The sequence below is a fragment of the Lepisosteus oculatus genome, chromosome 1 (assembly GCF_040954835.1).
Source record: "Lepisosteus oculatus isolate fLepOcu1 chromosome 1, fLepOcu1.hap2, whole genome shotgun sequence".
Lineage (NCBI taxonomy): Eukaryota > Metazoa > Chordata > Actinopteri > Semionotiformes > Lepisosteidae > Lepisosteus > Lepisosteus oculatus.
Genome location: NC_090696.1, coordinates 59,880,271 through 59,901,244, shown reverse-complemented (window position 1 = coordinate 59,901,244; position 20,974 = coordinate 59,880,271). Strand labels below are relative to the sequence as shown.

Sequence of the window (20,974 nt, the reverse complement as noted above, 5' to 3'; positions counted from 1 at the left end):
ACATTGTGAAACCACAAATTTTTCATAGGTGTGACACCTGAAGAAGGCTCCATGGCCGAAATGTTGTGTTTCCTTTCTTTTCTTTTCAGGATGGAATAAACCCGTTACCTGTTCCTTTGCAGCCTACACATGCTGACACAGATAGCTACTTTATCTTTATTAATACAGACATTAAAGAGTACCCAATTTAACTAGCTAGTGTCATTCATATTTAGGCATAACCTTTCTCACATTTTATAGGAAGATCTTTTTTTCCTATTGCCCACAGACTTCTAATTTTGTTCTCCTAAACACTAATAGAAAATAAGATGTGAAAGAATGTAAAACAAACCTCCTTGAGTATGGCCAGCAGCCATATCGCCCTGCAACTCACAACTGGCAGCCCATTGAAGCTAAGCAGGTGTGAGCCTGCTGGATGGGAGACCTCCGGGGAAAAACTAAGGTTGTTGGTTAAGAGGTGTTAGTGGGGCCAGCAGGGGCCAGCACCCTGTGGTATATGTGGGTCCTAATGCCCCAGTATAGTGACGGGGACACTATACTGTAAACATGTGCTGTCCTTCGGATGAGATGTAAAAACCGAGGTCCTGACTCTCTGTCCTCATTAAAAATCCCAGGGCGTTTCTCGAAAAGAGTAGGGGTGTAACCCCCGTGTCCTGGCCAAAATTCCCATTGGCCCTTACCAATCATGGCCTCCTAATAACCCATATCTATGAATTGGCTTCATTACTCTGCCTGTCAGGGAACAAGTACCTATGTGCTTAGTAATAATAATAATTGCTTACACTTATATAGCGCTTTTCTGGACACTCCACTCAAAGCGCTTTACAGGTAATGGGGACTCCCCTCCATCACCACCAATGTGCAGCATCCTCCTGGATGATGCGACAGCAGCCATAGTGCGCCAGAACGCTCACCACACACCAGCTATCAGTGGGGAGGAGAGCAGAGTAATGAAGCCAATTCATAGATTTGAGTGATACCTAGACAAGAGACCATCTGGACTTTGACAACAGCGTATTTCAGTAATTATTCTAATAGCTGAAATTCAAAAGATTGTGTCAATTTCTCTGCATTCCTAATTATGAAAGAGTGTGTTAGTTGAGCATTATTTCTCAAGTGGAGAACGATTCATAATATTGTGACAAATAGAAATGTAACAAAATGGAGAAAGACTGCCAGACTCCATGCTACTATTCAATGTTACTAGAATATTTGATATTGGCTCAGCAAATGACAAATAAAATGACAAAATAACACCCCTCCATGCTGTTGGACATGCTATACAGACTTGTTTCAATTCATACCAGTTCTTTTGCTGTGGCTTTGTAGTGTCGGGTATCGCCACGTTTCTGACTTTTGATTTTTGAATCCAGGGTTTTACCAGGACATAAATCTTCTATCTAAACATCTGTGAGCTCCCCCCTCCCTTTATAACTTTGAGAATTTTACTTAGGGAATCTATCATTCAAGACTATGCCTTATGGAGTAATTTTCAACAATTAGTATGGCTATTCTCTTCAAAACCATAATGCCATCTAAAAATAATACTGGTTGTGACCACATAACATTCTCTGTAACGAGTTTCTTTCACCTCCTTTTAATGGACAGGATGGTGTTTAAATATACTTTAGGTACTAACATCAAAGCAGAAGATATTCACTTTGGTTACAACAATGAATTAAAGCTTATGGCTGCAGGGTTACTAATATAATGTTTTCCAGACAGTAATGGTTTATTCTTCTTTCATGAAGAGATGAATGCCTTTTCTTCCATGTAATAAAACCATGAAAAGCTCCCATGTGCTATCTGCTTTTAACAGAGGGTCTCATCTGCTCTGCCTTCTCTTCCTCCTTGAAATTAGGTAATAAACTGTTTATCTCCTTTTTATTGCATGCTGTTTGATTGGAAAGGAAATATTTCTCATATCAGGCTTTAAATTTCAAAGATCCAGCAATTGGCAAACTTAAAAAGGAGCACACAATTTTTTAGGTTGTACTACAACAAAGAAAAACATAGACACAGAAAATATATAAATATTATTCATAATAAGACTTCAGAAAAATATATCATGGTTGACAATCTGCCTACACCGTATTGTTTTAACAGGAACCCGGCATGTTTTCCTTTTATGTGATGTGGGTAATCATACAAATTGTTTACTCGTGATGTGTCATTTGGTTTATAAGACAATATTGCACCAAAAGATAGCAGAATACAAAAAAATCAATCCAAAATATGTCATCAAGCATTTGTTTGTGAAAGACACGGAGCTTTGTGACATGTGAATCTGATTTTTCAATATATTCATTTGTCAGTCATTTTTCCTTTTTATTATTATTATACTTTCTTGGTCCCTCCCAGGGTGAGACCTGTCCTGTGCTCTCAGCTCAGCCTTGTTCCCATGTATATGGATAGGGTTACTACAGTATGACACTCGTCAGGACAAAAAAGCTGATAATAATTGATGGATTGAATGGATGGATGGACTGAAACTGGATAGCACCATTTTTACAATATTATGTGAATGATATAGTTTGTTGGCTACAAAGCCTTCCATCTATCCATATTATAGCCACTTCTTCCAATTTAGACTCTCAGGGATAAGGAACAGGCATAAAACAGGGTGCACCCTGGATACGACACCACTCCAGACATAGACACGCTCACACCAGGCCAAATTGTCCAAGAAGCCAGTTCCTACCGGATTGTAAGAAGAAACCACAATACCCAGAGGAAGCCCACACAATGCACAGGGAGAACACACTTCATGCAGACAACAGGTCCAAGGTCCAAATTGGAACCCACAAGCACAGCACTGTGACACCATGCCACCCACAAGGGGTATGTCTACTTATAAAATCATAGACTGTTATCATACACTGTAAGTGCTGACAGCAGCTTGAGTAGAAGCAAAATATGAATGTTATAGTATATTGGTTTGCTTGAGGAATCCAAGTAGTTCAGCTTTTTCTGCAGAGCTACAAACCCTCATGTGGCAATTTTGGACAGCCCATGAACCTCTATATCTCTCCTCGCCTTGCTTTTTTCATCTTGTTTCCTGTCTCAACCACAACAGCTTTGAAGCAATTTGGTGTCTGTAGTCCACTGCAGGCTACTTATCCACCTGCCAGCAGACGTATCACCCTGCAAATCACAACTGGCAACCCACTGAAGCTCAGCAGGGGTGAGCTTGGCCAGTACCTGGGTGGGAGATTTCCTGGGGAAAACTAAGGTTGCTGCTGGAAGAGGTGTTAGTGGGGCCAGCAGGGGGTGCTCACCCTGGAGTCTGTGTGGGTCCTAATGCTGACTCTCTGTGGTCATTAAAAATCCCAGGGTGTTTCTTGAAAAGAGTAGGGGTGTAACCCCAGTGTCCTGGCCAAATTTCCCATCAGTCTTTACCAATCATGGACTCCTAATAATCCCCATCTATAAATTGGCTACATCACACTGTTCTTCTCCCCAGTGATAGATGATATGCGGTGTGAGTTCTGGCACACTATGGCTGCCATCGCATCATCACGGTGCAGGCTGCACACTGGTGGTGGTGGAGGGGAGTCCACACTACCTGTAAAGTGCGTTGAGTGGAGTGGAGTGTCCAGAAAATCACTATATAAATTAAGGAATTATTATTACCTATACATTTTCATCCCAATTGTTCTGGTGAGGGTCATGACTGGGTCAGATTTCAGCTCCTCCAGGGGGATTCCCAGGAATTTGTACACTAGCCAAGATAAACAGTTCCTCCAGTGTGTCTCACCAGGTTGGCCTCAAGGTCTTCTCATTGGCAGAAGTGCCTTGCAGGGCTCAATGCAAGCCCCGAAGGGAGACATCCTCATTAAAGGCCTAAACCTAAATGACTCCCTATGATCAAGAGTGGTAGTATCTCCACTCTCCCAGACAGTTTCTCACTCTCTTTTGGAGACCAAGTCCAACAGCCCTAGGAAGAAATCTTACAACTGCTGTCTGTACAATTAAATTGAATTTCAATTCATCCTCTATTATCCCCTGCAGGGATATTGTGTAGGGAAATACCTGCAATTTCCCAAGAGGTTGTGAGCACAGAAGAGGTTAGAGATATAGGTCGTTCTACACAACTGAGAGCTTTGTCTGAGAACTCTGCTTCACCACCATGGTCAAGCACAGCACTTCACACACAGCCTGTATGTCAGCCTTTTCAAAAGTTAAATCCATTTCATTTATAGCAAAATGAAGAATGAAGCAGCACAAAGACCTAGCAAGAAACCAGACTCACATTAGATTAACAATTCAGTTTAAGGCTGCTTTATGCTAACAACATTATGCTAAAGGAGGCAGCACCACTGACTGCCATGCTATTGTGTACCAAGGCAGAACTCAACACAAAGACGACTATACCTTATACAAAATGTAGGAGCTTCAAAGCATTCGGATAAAGAAACCTAATTGCTTTAAATTGCTTTTCCGATCTTGATTGTACTAATAGGATTGTTATTTAATGGAGTTCTATGATTTATTGGTTATACATAATGTATGCCACACTTGTATTTCAGTATAGCTTACGTTTAAAATTTCACAGCATATATAGTACGTTAATGGATACAAAGACAACATTTATTCCTGAAATGATCATATAAATATGTCTATACAGGTTTCAGCAATGTGGGATCGTACAGGCAATTCCATCACAATTTCCTTTCTGTGAGATTTAAGGAAGAGAAAAGGAAGGAATATGGTAACCTGAGAGATGGGCAAACCTTCTCTCTGCAGAAATACTTCATCCGTGGGTCTAGAAAAGTTCCACATTGTCATGAAAATGCAAGGAAATGGGCAGTGAATTAAAAAAATGGACACCATGTCAGTCTGACTTGTCTTCAATATGGATTAGTACCAAATAAATATACGGTATTTTCAATTACATTCCTGTTTTTACAGCTCTTTTGTTTGGTAAAGATTTATTGATAGGCACACATTTCTTTATGTTATTTCTAAATAACAGAACCTGCGCCAAAACAAGAGCTTACCTTTTCTGACAACAACATCAAAGAAGCCAAGGAATTTATATGGCAAACAGCTCCACAGCATCTTCCCCTTATAACTAACCTCATCAGATCCCTCAACTACCAACTCTACCAATTCCTCACTTCAGAGAAACATAAAAAACTCAATCATCTTCTACAGAAAAAGACCATCAACACCCCCACCACCTCAACCAATCCTAACCTTGTTGTTACCATACCCTCTGACCTTTCCCTTTCACAGGATGAGTGATCTCTTCTTAGCAAATGCCTCGGTTTTGTTCCAGTCCTGTAGAAGCTGGACATCCCACAAACCCAACTTAACCTCAACCGTTTTCACCCCGAGATTTGGCTCAAAGCTCATTTTGCTGACGACTCTTCCTCACCGGTAGCGGACATAAACCAGTCACTGATGCCATTTACAATATCAATCCTAAACGGACTTCTTGGACTACCCCTTCCGTCTGTTTTCCACCAGTTCATTACTTTATTAACCAATGCAACATTCAAGTTCCCAAGACCCTTTCCACACCCAGGAAACACAGGTCTAACCTCACCCAAGGAGAAATTCAGGCACTCCAATCTCTCCGCAACAGGGATGACATTGTCATCAAACCAGTGGACAAAGGAGGAGCTGTTGTGGTGTGGCAAAAAGACATGTACATTAAGGAAGCCTCCAGACAATTAACTAATACTTCTGCCAACCGTCATCTCCCACAGGATTCTACCACTGACTACCAGAAGGAAGTGGTATCCACTATCTCTCTTCTTATCAGCAACTAGGAGCTCCCACAGGAAATAACCGTCTCATCGTCAAACATCCCCAGGTATCCCAATTGTATCTCCTTCACAAAATCCACAAAGCCGACACCCTTGGATGCCCCATTGTCTCCAGCAACTTCATTTACTGTGTCTCCTGCTAAAAATGCCCAGTTACTTACGTTGGGGAAACAGGAAGGAGATTAGGAGACCGCTTCAGAGAACATGTTAGGGCTGTGAAGATTAAAGATTTCTCCAAGCCCATAGTTTCTCATTTCACCTCAGACAGCCATGATCACACTAATCTCAATTCAATTCAAGGTGCTTTATTAGCATGACCAATGGGTACAATCAGTGTTGCCAAAGCAAATAAAAATAATAAAATGAACATGGAACAAAACATAAAATAAAAGTAAAATAAAATCTACAGACATATTACAGACATTCACAACAGAGACATGTAATAAAATATTTACATAAACTATAAACATATTGAGCATTATTGTGAGACAGGCTTACTGTTCTTCAGGCTGTGACAGGAGATCACATACTGGGCTGCCAGTTCAAATGAGTTCCCTCCTCTCTTTCCCAGTAGGATTGGGACCCGTTGTGATTCTGACAGGTGTGGGAACTCTGGGACTAGATTTCTGAATTTAGGGAAGACTGTTTCTCTAATCCCAGAGTATCTGTCACAGTGCACACTAATCTCTCTGTCTCTGTTCTCAAAGAAGGATTTCTCAACTCCCATAGCAGAAAAACAACAGAAACGAAACTCATCCTGAAACTAGGTTCACACCATCCCCCTTCTCTCCATGACCGACTTATTTTTGTGAAATCATCTCTATTCTATTGCAGGTTTTGACTTCACGCCATTCTTCACCCCTCTCCACTTTGCACTTCCTGAGTGGGATCTCTGCCCCTCTTGCCTCCTCCCCTCTCCCAGCTTTTGTTCTTCTGTGCTATTTAATCTTTGCTGTCTGTCCTGTCTTTCTCACACCTGAAGAAGTCCCCACAGGCGAAACATTGTATTTTCTTTCTTCTCCTTTCAGCATGGAATAAACCTATTACTTGTTCCTTTGCATAACTGAACCTTGTTTATTTTATCTAAAAAATATCTTCCAAGAATTCAACATAAAGAATATGGTTCACTTTTATACCGGTGAAGCATAATATTTCCTTCTTTATCTTTATTTTTTTTTTAACTTAAGTATACTTATTTTTCGTAAACAGCCAAAGAAAAAGCAAATGTAATGTTTCAGTTTTATAAGAACAAAGGGAGTCATTCTCTTTCATATCTAAGTGATGTACTCCCTTATATGCATAAAACCTATTAAATATTTTAAATTATTGGTAAGTTAATATGTATTAGGAATGGTCCATAACTTTTCTTAATCACTGTTCCTGTAAAGGGAGGCCCAGTAATGTCGTTATGATTTCATTCATTTATAATAGAGTTACATTAAATCTAACATAACTGCAATACTTTTAATATATTTTAAAACAAACACTTTGGGGAAATCCATCCTTTCTTTAACCTTTTCTTGTAATTCAGGTTCGCAAGGGCGCCAGAGCCTATCCTGGCAAACAATGGGCACAAGGCAGGGTACACCCTGGAGACAGGGTGCCAGTCCATTGCAGGACAGACACTCAGACACAAACACAGACAGTCGCTCTTCTAGGAAATTTCCTAGAAGACAATTAAGCTATCAGTATGTTTTAAGACTGTGGGAAGAAACCCATGTGGGCATGGGAAGAACATACAAACTCCATAGCATCCTAGCAATTGAATCCATGCCCCCCGCGTCACAAGACAGCAATGCTAACCACTGCACCACTGTGTCGCCCGCTTTCGGGAGCTCAATCCGTTTTATTTGTAAGATAATTCATTGGGAACATCACAGAATGAACTTTTGAGAAAATAGTCTACCGAAAAAAAAAGCCTCAAAAACTGTTTGTTTACGAACACCCCACCAAAAAATCTGTTCATATCATCTGGTAAAAAAAAAACTTTCTTGTGTATTTTTTTGAAACTCTAAATCACATACTGTATTTGTGAAAAGAACGGTGCTCGAAGGACATCAAGTTTGCGAAGCGTGCTGTGCTTACGAGTCACAGCTATTAAAACCAACAAATCATAGTGCTACACTGCAGCTGACACAGTGCCTCAGCGTTTGATATTGAAAGCAAAAGTAACTTTTTCAAAGTCTTATTCTCAGTTAATATTTCTGAATAAATCGGTCATAGCCGTACAAGCATAGACTCCTAGCAAAATATAGTCTTTACAGACTTTTAAAACGAAATCTCAGGCGTCTTTCTTAGAGGTATGCACGGTATTCCTAAAGCTGCAGGAAGACCGACGTAACAGGTGGAGCAAAAAGATATTCAGACTTTGTCACCTTATTCTCAGAGAAACATCCTTACCCGTCTATTCTTATAATATATTCAGTTCAGGCTAACGATCAAGCCTACAGTTAGCAAGCAACTTAAATTGCTTCTATTATTCATATGAAACGCTTATGCGCCCTCTAGTGGCAGAAAGGAACTAAAACCAAAACTGGTGAAAATTCTGAAAATCGAGTTATTACAACAACAACAACAACAACATCACTTTATTAACCCTTTACAATTTCTTGCATTAGGAATTATCTTTAAGCATACCCCAGCTTGGTATATAGGGAGACAGGGAGAGAGCCTGGGGTCAGAGCACAGGGTCTGACATTGTATGGCACCCCTGGAGCAGTTGGGGTTAAGGGCCTTGCCCAGGAGCCTATCGGAGTAGGATTCCTCTGCCGATTGCGGGATTTGAACTAGCAACCTTCTAACCTTCTGTGTATAACACAACTAGCGGTGTGCTGTTAAACATTAATAACTGTTCTGTATTGTATTATTTCTGAGAAAATTGTTTTGGATCCAGGCTGCTATGTTTTTTTTACACACAGAGAGTCTTACAAAACACATAGAGATACATAAACATTACAGTACAAATAAACATTACATTTAAAATAAAAATAACATTACATAAAAGACACATAGTGATACAGTAGTTGCCTTTACACTAATGTTATAATTTAAACATTTGGTATATACATTTGTAAACTCTCTATTGTTTTCAATTTTGGTATCCAATGTTATTTAACAAAAGATAGTAAATATTTGGCAAAAAATATCCTATTTATATTTCCAACTCCGCCATAGACGGTCCCAAGGCCGTTTGCGAAAGGAAGAGGGACTTCAGCGACAGGCCGTGCAACAAGCTGGCTGAAGATAAATTCCTTGTTTCGTCAAAATGCACACAACTCAATGACATACGGGAAATCGGTGCAAAAAAGCAGACCCCACATAAATGGGAAAATGCGAAGAAGAAGAAGATCCTATTTATATTTCCAAACACTTTAACGGAGTGGAGGAGTGTTTTTGAAAGAAGAAAAGACTCAACCCTGGCGTCATCTGAAACTTTTGATAACATTTTGTTTCTCTTTTGAATTGTTATAGTGAGTTACCATTTTGACAGTCATTTACAAAATATTAAACATATACACACAGACTATATATATGATTCAATTCCTTCGTGAAGTTTGTCTTGTAACCATCCTGATACGATTATTTTATTCAAATTGCGATTCAAAACGTAAACTGAAAGGCAAGCTTCTACAGTATCTGAAGCTTTTTGTGTTTTGTATTTTTGGGGGGTTTGTGTAAGAATTCAGTTAGATTTACATGAAGCATCTCCCTCCGTTAAAGTCCATTCCTAAAACAACATTTCTCACGTGGCTTAAATAAAATGCATCCCTCAGTACACAGTTTAAAACCTAAAACCCGTCGGTGACTGCAATAATTCTGCTTTCGTTTTTAAACTAAGTCACTTGTTGAGGTTATCCAACCAGCGAACACCAACTCTACCCATTGTCATTGGTTACATTGAACATCCTCGCCGTACGGTGATGCTGTTATTCACAAAGACATTCCCGCCGAGAGCCAATCCACAGTCTCCGAGTATTGCGGAACTTGCTCGTTTGCAGCAACGTAAATCGAAGTGGAAAAGGGCCCAGGAAATATGTAGCTTCGGTGAATTAGGGCTCGGATAGAGACACGTTCAAGATGGTGTTAGAAAGCATTGCTAGAATCATAAAAGTCCAGCTTCCAGCCTATCTCAAGAGGCTACCTTTGCCAGAAACAGTCGGCGGTTTTGCAAAACTCACAGGTAAATATTGCATTCTTTGTTCGTTACCTAAAATCGCGTTATGCAAAGATAATTGTATAGCCAGGGAGCCGAGAGAGTTTTTTTTTACGCCATTCAGCTTTTAGTTTGACACGAAGTTTGTATTCGTAATTGTTTAGTATGAATAAGACCTGTGCCGTACATTCTGTGACATTGTAGCACCACGAGATAAGAAACTGAATTATTTGACTTTTAAGGAAAAAAGAACAATGCATGAGGTTAAATAAGAACAATGAACTTCGCTTTAATAAACGACGGGTGCTATACTTAGCCAGTTAAGAATAGACGAAATACTGTACTGTACAGTATGTCTGGATAGATTTCTCAGAGGGTAATGTTTTACAGCCATATACAGGGAAGGTCAAATTAAATGTAATAATAAGACGTACTCGAACAGTTTTACATATCACTTTGGTTTGCAACCTTTGACTAAAATTAAAAGGATTTTACTTATAGTGCATGTTACTGATAACGTGTGGAAAAAACTGCGGAGGAAAACAGAAATTGGAGATCATTTGTCTTTGTGAATTGGGTTACATCACGTAGGGACCGTTAAGTTAATATTTCCAGAAACCTTCAATAATAACTTTTAACTTAGCAGAAATGGTCGAATAGCATGTAGAAATTATTAATAAAAATAAAAATATGATCTAAATGCAAGTAGTTAAAGTTTTTAAAAGAAGTGGGAATAGATCTGTTATTACTTTGCTCAAGGGTCATTTTATGTTATTGCAGATGTGAGTTCTACCTGTTTCATGTGGAGGTTTCTAAAGAGTGCTGTGCCTGCACATCACTGTGGAAATATTAAATAATGGTTCTAATGTCCTTCTTGAATTACAAGATGAATTGAAAAAAAAACGTTTAAAGTGGACTGTCACTTTTAATTCCTATAATTTGAAACTTTTATAATGGGGAATGGTAGCCAGTTCCAAATTACACGTCGCTGCAATATCTGCTGCTTGTTCAATTCTTAAAGCATGGTAACATTTGTTTGGCATGTGAAAGTGGATAATTGACTAGTGGTTAGTTAGATTTATAGATTAGTGGTTGTTTGAGGGCCAAGCTGAATTGCAGAGAACTGGTTTATGGCAGCTTGAAAAGAGAAACGACAACAACAAAAACTTGAGTTATGACTCTTGTGTTCAGCTTCACACTGATGAAGAATGTGTGCCATGATGAGAAGTAGAACAGTTTTTCACAGTGCCACTGTGGACAGTACCCCTGTCTCACGACAGTCGATGGAAGCCTGAGAGCTTCTGCAGTTGCAAGTCTGTACTGGGCCTTAGTCTGATTTTCTGGTGCTGTAATACTTTTCACTGGCTAGGCTCTACAGGGGTTACTGCATTTCTGTGTTTGCTGGAACATCTCTTCTCTCTTGTGCCGGTCAAAAAAGGCAAGACAAGGAAAGGTAAAAGCAGTGCTGTCAACCTTGACTCTTGTTGTCGATGTGGGCAGGAGATGACCGCCTTTACAGGGGATAACAAAGCAGGTTCTTTTAGTTCATTTCATGTTTGCTGTACTGCTTTGAAAGATAATCAGGTACTGTAGGTGGGTGAAAGATCCGATCAGGCAACACAAAGTGATTCGGAGGGCAACGACGTGCTAACATTTATTACTTGTCTAGAATATATTTATCTTATTTTCAGAAGCTGTCATGCTTAAAGCTGTGTTCCCAGGATAACACGGCTATAAGCATACATTTTTGGTATTAGTGCCAAATAACTCTTGAGGTTTTTGCATGTTAGTTTATATTAGGCGATCATATGTGCTCAATTCCAACTTAGGTCTGGGTTCCTAAGTTTCAGATAAAAAACATCTGTATGACTCAGCATGTCCAGACTTAAGAAGGAGAGCAATCTTGAATGAAAGCATGTGACTGGCGTGGTATATAACAAATGCTGTTTCATAAGACCAGCTAAAAAAAACCCCGTCATGTTAACAGCTAATGATTTTAACTCTTCATTTTCATACACTAAAGTTGTTCTAAACTTTTTTTTAACTTTTAAAGATTTATTTTCAACATCTAAGAACATACTTTTTTTTACCTGATTTAAGTTGTATAAGAATAAGCAAAAATGGGTACATAAAGACAACTTGTGTGGTGTTGTTTGTGAGTGGTGACATAATAGCAGTTAATTATATAAATGAATAAAATTCAGCAGCCTTGATTATATGAACGTGGATTTTTATTCAGCTTATTGGTAGGGGCTCAACTGGCATTAAAATGTCTCCACCGAGACCTGTAATGTTATTTGTTTCTCCCTGTTGAAAAGAGGGTGTTTTTAGGTTTTCTTCTGAGTTTACATTTCCAAAAGATGAGTGGACAGCCCTCCTGTGTCCTCTCGACCAGTGTCTTTCTAATTGAATCACCTGCAAATTTGAAGGAAAATGATTAAAATGATAGAAATAACCAAAACAAATCATAAGTGCTAATAAGCTGTATTTAGACCATTTCTAAACTATTGTTCATTTATTCTTAAAACCAAATTGCATGAAAAAATAACAGCCAAAATCAAGCCAATGTTCCCAAGACAAGGAAACCTTCTTAATTACTAATCGTATTTTAACACGATTAATGGTGAGATTATAAAATGAAGCAACTAATGTTAATACAAAAATGCCTATTGTTTTTTAAGAGGTTTAGAAATGCAGGATTGCACGTTACAGATTAACCCCAAAATGTATTGTCTGCGGCAGGAGAAAACTAATAATAACTGTATAAAACATTAAAGGGGAACAGCTAGGTTCAGTAAAATACAGTAGAAGGCAGTAGTGGCAGAAAAGATAACATTTTGTTATATAGGTTATATTCTTAAGTTTCAAACTTCATTTCCAAGATACAGCAATGCAACCTGCCTGTTTACCTTATTCAGCTTACGATGCAATTGTAATTTGCATTATTAAAGATAATACATACGACATGACCACAAAAACAAATCTAACTCCCATTTAAATCCTGTAGTGTTCTGAGTTTGAGAATGTGGGGAATTGTTTTTAAAAAGGCCCTGTTTAAGTCAGAAATTGAACCGAATGGGCAGAAATAAAGATTTCACGTCTGGCAAAATGCTTGTTGAAGCTGTAAAATCTGTATTCAGTTCAGGATACTGAGGTGTGAGATGGAAATCTTCAACAACAGCATAACCACAGCTTGTCCAGGAGTTTTAAGACTGAATTGATCCACAATAGGTAAACCTAGCCAACACTTCTGAGTGGTGAGTCCTCCAGTTTATCTGAAAGGGTTTATCTTCTCCTCAGTTGAGAAGTGGACAGAGAAGTTTAAGTTCTGCATATTCCTTTTCTTCATTAAACAGGAAGTTTCTAAATGTGTCTAAATGTTCAGGAATCAGAATATGTGAACATAGCAGGAATGAGCAAAAGCAAGAATAACATCCCCTTTAACCCCCTACTCTGTCTGAACGTCACTTGCTCCTTTCAAACTGTTAACTTATGCAGTGTCCCTTTCTGTGTTTTTGAGCACAGCTGAGCTGTAAATATTAGCTGTAGATAAGATGACAGCATGACTGTTAAATTTTTCTTCACACGTACATCTTTTGCTAACTCCTACCAATCTCTAGCTAATTTTTAAAACTGTGACTGTTTGACTGTTGCATTATTTCATGTTTTTTTTTTCTGCTTCAATAAAAAGAAGTTATTAGTCTCCAAAATGCATTATAGTGAGTAATAACTGTAGGAGAGTAAAAACATTTTGCCTTAATAATTTGGCAATGTAAAATACTGTTTACAAAAGCACACATTAGCAAAAAAAAACCAAATAAAAATACAGTAAGTGAAAAATACCATTTATACTACCACATTAATTTTGCTGAAGACCACCCATTCAATACATTTTGCAAAATACTTTTCTGTTTTCTAGTTTTCTACTCTGCTGAGTGATCTATTTGCTGTAAAAGGACAGCAGTTTTGCTGTGGTGCATTTCTGTGGACACTTGATTTAGAAAACAAACATATTCAGGTATACAGAGCTATGTTCAGTGCATTTTATTTTCATTCCATGCAAATTAGGAACTGCAGCACCAGAAGAAGGTGTGCCCATTATAATTTTCAGCTAAATGAAACAAATAGTAGATGCAGGCAGATGGTTCTGCTTTAGTGCTTTTTGCTATGCGCATTCACATTTGTTGCAAATTAAATACATAGAACTCTTTACCAATCAACAAAAGGAAACCACACCAGTGTTAGAATGCACCACCAAAAATAATACTTTGTGTACAAATGGCTTTTTTGCCATCACCAAGAAAATTGAAATTTAAGCCCTGCCTGCTGTTCTCTGTTCAGTGTCAGAGTGGTTACGGCTGCTGCCTCTTCTTGGGATTCTTGCCCTGCTGGGTTACCTCACCATCCGCCCTTTCCTGCCCAAGAAGAAAAAACAGAAGGATAGTCTAATCAACCTGAAGATTCAAAAGGAAAACCCTAAAGTCGTCAACGAAATCGACATTGAAGATCTAAAAAGCACAAATGCCTGTTACTGCAGGTGTTGGCGTTCCAAAACGGTGAGAAGTTCTTCTTTTCTGATACATCAAACACTCAAGACTAACCTCTGTGTCTCCTGGGGATAGAATGATGTAAAAGGAATAAGCCTCATAATTGTAGTGTAAACCTTTTCTGTCTGAAAATAAAAGTTAATTTTATGTCTTTTAGAGAATGAGAGGTTGTTTTCACATGGAGTTGAAGACAGCCCATATTACTGAGTTCTTTTAAAGAATATTTATTTCTATTTTGTTTAAAATTGTAAATGCAGGACTCATCTTGTTGAGCTTGCTTTTCTCATGAAATTATCACTTTTGTTTTGACTTCAGAGCTATTTGCTGATTCATTTTGGAAGCCTTGGGGTACTGCATCTAATCACAAGGCTACGCCGTGATTCGTCTGTCAGAGCAGTATGACTTCAGAAAGTTGAAACAAATGCTAGATTGTCATTTCCTTTATTTTTACAAGTGATAAAAACTTAAACAAAATGGATTCTAACTCATGTCAAGCACTGCTCTCCACCCTGTGTCCCTCAAAATGGTTTTTGTTTGGATTCAGAAAGGGCATGCACAGCATCAGTAAATGAAGAAGTGAGCCAATTCAGGTTGAATAAGTAACGTACACTGGTAGTGAAGCAAACAACACAGATAGACTATCTATCCATTTTCTAAATACATATTCCAATTCAGGGTTGCAGGGGAGCCTGAGCCTCTTCTGGCCAGCAAAGGCTAAAAGGCAGTGTACCCCGTGGATGGGATGCCGGTCCATTGCAGGGCAGACACAGATACAAACATGCACACGTTCACACCAGGGCCAGTTTTCACAGAACCAATATGTTTTTTGGACTATGGGAAGAAACCAAAGCACCTGAAACAAGCAATCATGGGGAGAACACGCAAAGACAGCACGCCAGGTCTGGAATTAAACCTAGGGCCCCAGCACTGTGAGGCAGGAATGCTGACCCCTGCACCACTGTCCTGCCCCTACAAATAGACTGAATTAAAAAACATAATTGTAGCTGGCTTTGAAATGAGAAGTCGTTCTTCTTTTGTTACATTTATGGAAACACATTTGTAGTGTCCCTGTCTTGGAGGAAGGGTGTATTTGCAGATGTTCTTTATTCAGACACCACCACCTGAAGAGCTCAGTGATTTTGGTCAATTATGTCCGATAACATGCTGATTGAGGTTATTAAAAGCAAAGGTGAGCTGTAGTCCTACTAGCCCTCCAGTTCTGAGAACCTTGATATTCACTAAAAAGGGAATTCTATCTGCTCTTTTAACAACTGAAGTATTTACTGTATTTGCTGGCTTGCAATACAGATTACCTGTGTGTTTCAGGTCAGGCTTTCTGTAGTACAAATAAAAAATCTTTTTGTATTTGCTTCAATTGAAATTGTTTTTTTTTTTAAATTTGAGGCCTTACATCATCCACATTTGATGTGTATGATCTTTTTATCCATTTGTTTGGTTTCCAAAGACAGGAGGGAAACAGCCAAATGCAAAACCTCCAGTTGCTTTTCATGAGAGCTTTTAGATTCAGCTGTGTGAAGGAGAGCAGTGAATTGTAGGCCAAATAGCTTTCTCTGCCTTTTCCACAAGTAGAGATTTGTTGTTGATTTGCTCTAAAGTGTTTCTAAATGCTCAGATTTTCTCCGTTCTACAAATTCTCACTTTGCACATTTGCAATCAAGTGTTCTGAAAAATGGCACAGAGTGATTTATGCACCCGTTTGTTTAAAGGGATTTTGTTTTTTGATGTCACGGAGAGTAGAACTTGTTGATTCCAAGCCTTCCTATGGTTTGCTCAGAATTTAAAAAACTAGTTGCTTCATTTATTTCTTTTACCTAGAAATGGAGTTGGATCTGCTTTATTATACTGATCACCAAAAGAAACAGATTAAAACATGGAAAGATTGGAGATCAAGTTTTACTCCATGTTATCATTTTCAAAAGTGTAGCATAAGCATGAAAGTCTGTAGAGGGACAACTTCTTGGTCTGTGAAATACTTTTTGTGGCATATAGAAAAAAACATTGCGGTTGTTTCAAGATTCTTGATATTGCCCTCTACGGTATTTTAACGTTTCCACTCTATATCTAGAATAGGTGTAAACACAGTGAAGTTAATAAGACACCACAAAAACACCCTGTAATATACAGTCCCTTGATTTATGTCATACTGGCCACATCAAAGCTGTATTTTAGAACAAATTCAGTGTATATGGCTGTCATGTCCCGACATATTCAGATACCTGAGGTGAAAGCAGCTTGCAGAGTTCTCGTATACTAATTTAAAATCCAATTTAATAAATGTTCAGTGCATTCTGTAGAATGCTTGGACAGAGGGAATGTATTGGAAGCTACAGGTCAATTCTGAAGAAAGTGTGATCTTTTTAGTTTTTTTTAACTAAAATAAGAGAAAAGATGTATTGAAAAGACATTTAATCATGAATAGTTATTCATGTTGCTTCACCTCAGCATTGTAGTAAGGCTTAAACTGGTTGGAGCCTGTGCATTGTACTGTCCTTATTAATACATTTTGGTTTCTCTGCATATTTTACTTTTAAAACAGCCATTGTGGTTAGAGGTCACTCTCTTGTTGGAATTGTAAGAGATGGGTATGGCCGTGTACATTTGTGATTATAACAGAAGGATTCTAGTTGGCTTTTGGCTTTTTAACACCACTCTGTTCCATTTGCATTATCGGCTTTTTAACACTTTTTTTCTTTCCTGTTTCAGTTTCCTGTGTGTGATAAATCGCACATAAAACACAACGAGTTGACAGGGGACAATGTGGGACCGCTCATTCTGAAGAAGAAAGTTCTATAATCCATCTTGTCATCACATTATGATCCTTAAGGTTTTTGTGATTGTAGCTATTTGTTTTAATTTTAATTTGTATTTTAATGTTTTTGCACCTCTCTGTACTCCCCTTCAGATAATGAGAATCAATAATTGTGGCTAATGTTTGATTTTGTATAAATTCACATGTTCGGATCAAAGAAAAAGATACATGTCTGGATTTCGAAGGCGTCAAAGTTCGAACTGTGTTTTGTTCTTCTGCCTCACTGGGCTGTTTTGGAAAACATTTGTAAAATGTCGAAAAATTTGTTGAAAAATACATTCTTTTTGTCGAATGTCGAAACTTTTAAATTCACACGAAATCCAGTCTTTTAAACTTTGACATGATGATGATACATTTCACTGCCTTTGTCAAAAATTTTGGAGATGTGTGGCCAAACCACATTCCTATCCACTGCATTTTGGAAAGGCAAGCTGTATAAAAAAAACTGCACTTTTGAGGTGGACTAAGGTCCTTGGGCTCATTAGCTGCGGACATTAAATTTCAAAACTATTCCAAGATTAGTCAGTAATGACGCAAATTAAAACTTAAGATCCTGGGCAATAACCCTTTCATCACTACCTGTAGTTGCTGTTGGGGATCTTTTTTCAATTAGAGGGCATTGACTTTATAAAAAGGCAGTAAAGTGTTAAATCCATCAATACCACCACAGTCTCTATCGCTTCAAGCTAGTTAAAATAATACTAATTTATTTCCACTCTGATACACTAGATGTAAGTGAAGCTGTAGCTGTTATAAATAAGCACCAAGCTATTTCATTAGTATGTTTTTGGTGTTTTGTGCTAATGTTTATTACAGTGGTGAAAACAGCTTCCTTACATTTCCTTTTAATCTTATTTAAAGATGCCTAAGACTTTCTAAAGGCATTTTTTAACCTTTTAGTAGTTCCAGAACAGCAGGAAGGAGAAACAAAAAGGAATGGGTTATACAAGTTAGAAGCAGAAAAGCTGTGAGGAAAATAAAAAAACCATCAGAACTCCATATTGAAAGCTAGATGTGTAATCACGTTTTTGTCTTGTATATCATAGCAATTCTTTCCATGAGTCCTGAAACTGTCCATCTCTCTCTGACTATATTCTGGAAGCACTGTTACAGTCTACCATTCAGTTGTTATTTTTTGGTTTCAGTCTTGTGTGTCAGATTCCCAAGTTTATTTGTAAAAGTTAAAAGGTAAAAACCAATACTATTTAAGAACACATGTCAGATTCTATGCTGATTCAACTAATTATTAGCTTGATATGTTCCATGATTAAATAATTGTGTAAAAAAATAATAGAGAACAATGTTTAATAATAAAAGTGTTTACATCAAGTTTTTTTTCCATTTTAATTTTGATCATTTGTGTGCTGAATTTTAAATATGATAAATTTACCATTTTCTAAAACTGAGGACTGCATAGCAAAAGTAAATGACCAGAATTTCATGAATTGAAAAAGAAAAGATGTGAAAAATGTGAAAGCATAAACACAGATTATGTAGTTTCCTCAGTTAATCTTCTTAGCCTAATAACAGTCAGTACATTTGGCACAAACTGTAGCATTCTGAAAGAAAGGGGAAGGGGATCTCTGAAGGGCTGCTCAGCTCAGACGGACTGAGGGAATTGCTCACTTCATCAACCACTTCTAATAAAAAATTGCCAGCAGCCTTATCACCCTGCAACTCACAACTGTCAATGCACTGCAGCTAAGCAGGAGTGAGCCTCATGGCCTCCTAATAATCCCTATCTCTGAATTACCAGACTATGGCTGCCGTTGCATCATCCAGGTGGGGCTGCACATTGGTGGTGGTCAAGGGGCGCCCCCATTACCTGTAAAGTGGTGTGGAGTGTCCATAAGAGTGCTATATAACTGTAAGGAATTATTATTGAAATCAAACAGTTCATTTCTAAAGCAAAGTCTGTGGAAAACAAATAGAAGTCACTTTACCAGCCATACAACAATAAAACAGGAATGTTAGGAAATATTGATAATTACAATATTACATAATTTCACAATTGACAAGAGACATACTGCAGAATTGACATTTTTCAGAACATTTAAAACATTCCCAGTGACAACAAACTGTGAGACAGATCATTTGTTTCCACCACTTCTGCAGCTCATTCCCTTGTTTTAGAGATGAGTCTTCTAAATGCTGAGCAGCTAGTGAGGGGATGTAAAGGTTCAGTAGTGAAACCTTAAAACCAGCTCTCCAGTCAGATCTATCATTGTCAGGGCCTTCACTGCTACAAGCTGAAGTCTTACCAGTTATTTTTTCCAGCTACCAATGCATAAGGGCCATTACAATGAGGATAAAGATTCATAGGTTCTCAAAAAAGCTTTGAAGGGTGTTTAAACTACATACAGCAAATACAGAGCCCTGCCGTACATTAAAAAGTGCCACCTCCAACTGCACAGTACATATTCAGTATATCCCTTTATGATCCTTATTTTAAAATGAGAAATCTGTTTTATATATTGACAGCAAAGTTATTGATGCCTCTGCCACCTTCTTTTTCTGCTACCTTTGCGTACAACTCTCACACTGGGCCTTGGCCTCATGTACACATTGTCTCATTTCGCAAAACCTCACACACAGCCCTCTCCCGGCCCTTCTGGAAACTAAGAGAACTACATTTCCTGAGGGACAACAACATCCAAGAATCGGATGCTTTACTGTGTGAATGTTTGCATAGGTAGGATGTATTTGGCTTAACCCACTTGGTAAAGGGACAGCACCCCTAGCCACAGGAAGAGGAGGCTCAAACCTTTACATAATTACATAACACAACTGCTCTATTTTCACACTGCCTGTGTACAGTTTTTATATGTGCCTGATTTTTACATGAACTTACCATCCATTCATTTTCTAACCAATTCATGGTATTGGGGGATCCCGAGCTTATTCTGGCAAGCAACAGACACAAGGTGGGGTACAACAAGGACACTTACACTCACTCAGTGAGTGCTGATAGGAGGAAACACAGAGAACACATACAAACTCCACACAAAGACACTCCAGGAATTGAACCCAGGGCCCCATCCCTGCAAGGCAGGGATGATATTCATTGTGCCACAGTGCTGCCCACTTACAGGGCTAACTAAATAAGAATAGTAAAGAACGTCACGGTGACTTCTAATTGAACTCATTCTTGTACCAGAATGTGTCCATTTAAAAGACGATCACCAACAACACCTTATTCATAATACTGCCTGAATGTGCCATTGTTTTGATGTTACTGATAATTTTGCATCCTATTGTTTGGTTCCTCTTTACATTGCCTCAAACGTGTTTGTTCAGGAGGTGTAAGAACAAACCTCCATTCAAGTTCTGTTTGTTTATTTGGGTATTTTATTCCCAGCCAGAAGTTATCAGGATATCAAATTTTGTCAAATGTACATGCATTTACATGTATTTTCATTTTGATGTATAAATATTCAAAATATGACTGTGAAGATATGCTTTTGAAAACAGAGTGTCAGGATGTAACCGTCGTCATGTTAATGTTTCCAAGACAAGTTTGCATTAATTGTGTGTAACTCTGCCAGGAATTATAGGAGAGCTATAACCATGGTACTACTGTATGTACCATGTATGAACTGTGTACATCTGGTTTTTTTACAGGAATGCGCAGAGTGTAGCAGAAGCAGTAGTGAATTATTTTAGTGAGGCT

The 20,974-nt window shown here is 38.3% G+C and overlaps 1 protein-coding gene across 1 annotated transcript; it reads left to right on the top strand.

Moving 5' to 3' along the window:
• Nucleotides 1-9,716: 9,716 nt before the first annotated feature.
• On the top strand, nt 9,717-18,633 carry cisd2 (CDGSH iron sulfur domain 2). The gene is made up of 3 exons (XM_006629801.3): nt 9,717-9,954; nt 14,269-14,483; nt 17,199-18,633. The coding sequence occupies exons 1-3, from the start codon at nt 9,852-9,854 to the stop codon at nt 17,286-17,288; spliced, it is 408 nt and encodes a 135-aa protein (XP_006629864.1). The 5' UTR covers nt 9,717-9,851; the 3' UTR covers nt 17,289-18,633.
• Nucleotides 18,634-20,974: the final 2,341 nt, after the last annotated feature.

Bases quoted from the DNA above. Each gene is read 5' to 3' on its own strand.
- cisd2 (XM_006629801.3), top strand. From the start codon at position 9,852: ATGGTGTTAGAAAGCATTGCTAGAATCATAAAAGTCCAGCTTCCAGCC. The intron at 9,955-14,268 runs GTAAATATTGCA...TTCTCTGTTCAG, and splicing joins CGGTTTTGCAAAACTCACAG to TGTCAGAGTGGTTACGGCTG. The intron at 14,484-17,198 runs GTGAGAAGTTCT...TTCCTGTTTCAG, and splicing joins GGTGTTGGCGTTCCAAAACG to TTTCCTGTGTGTGATAAATC.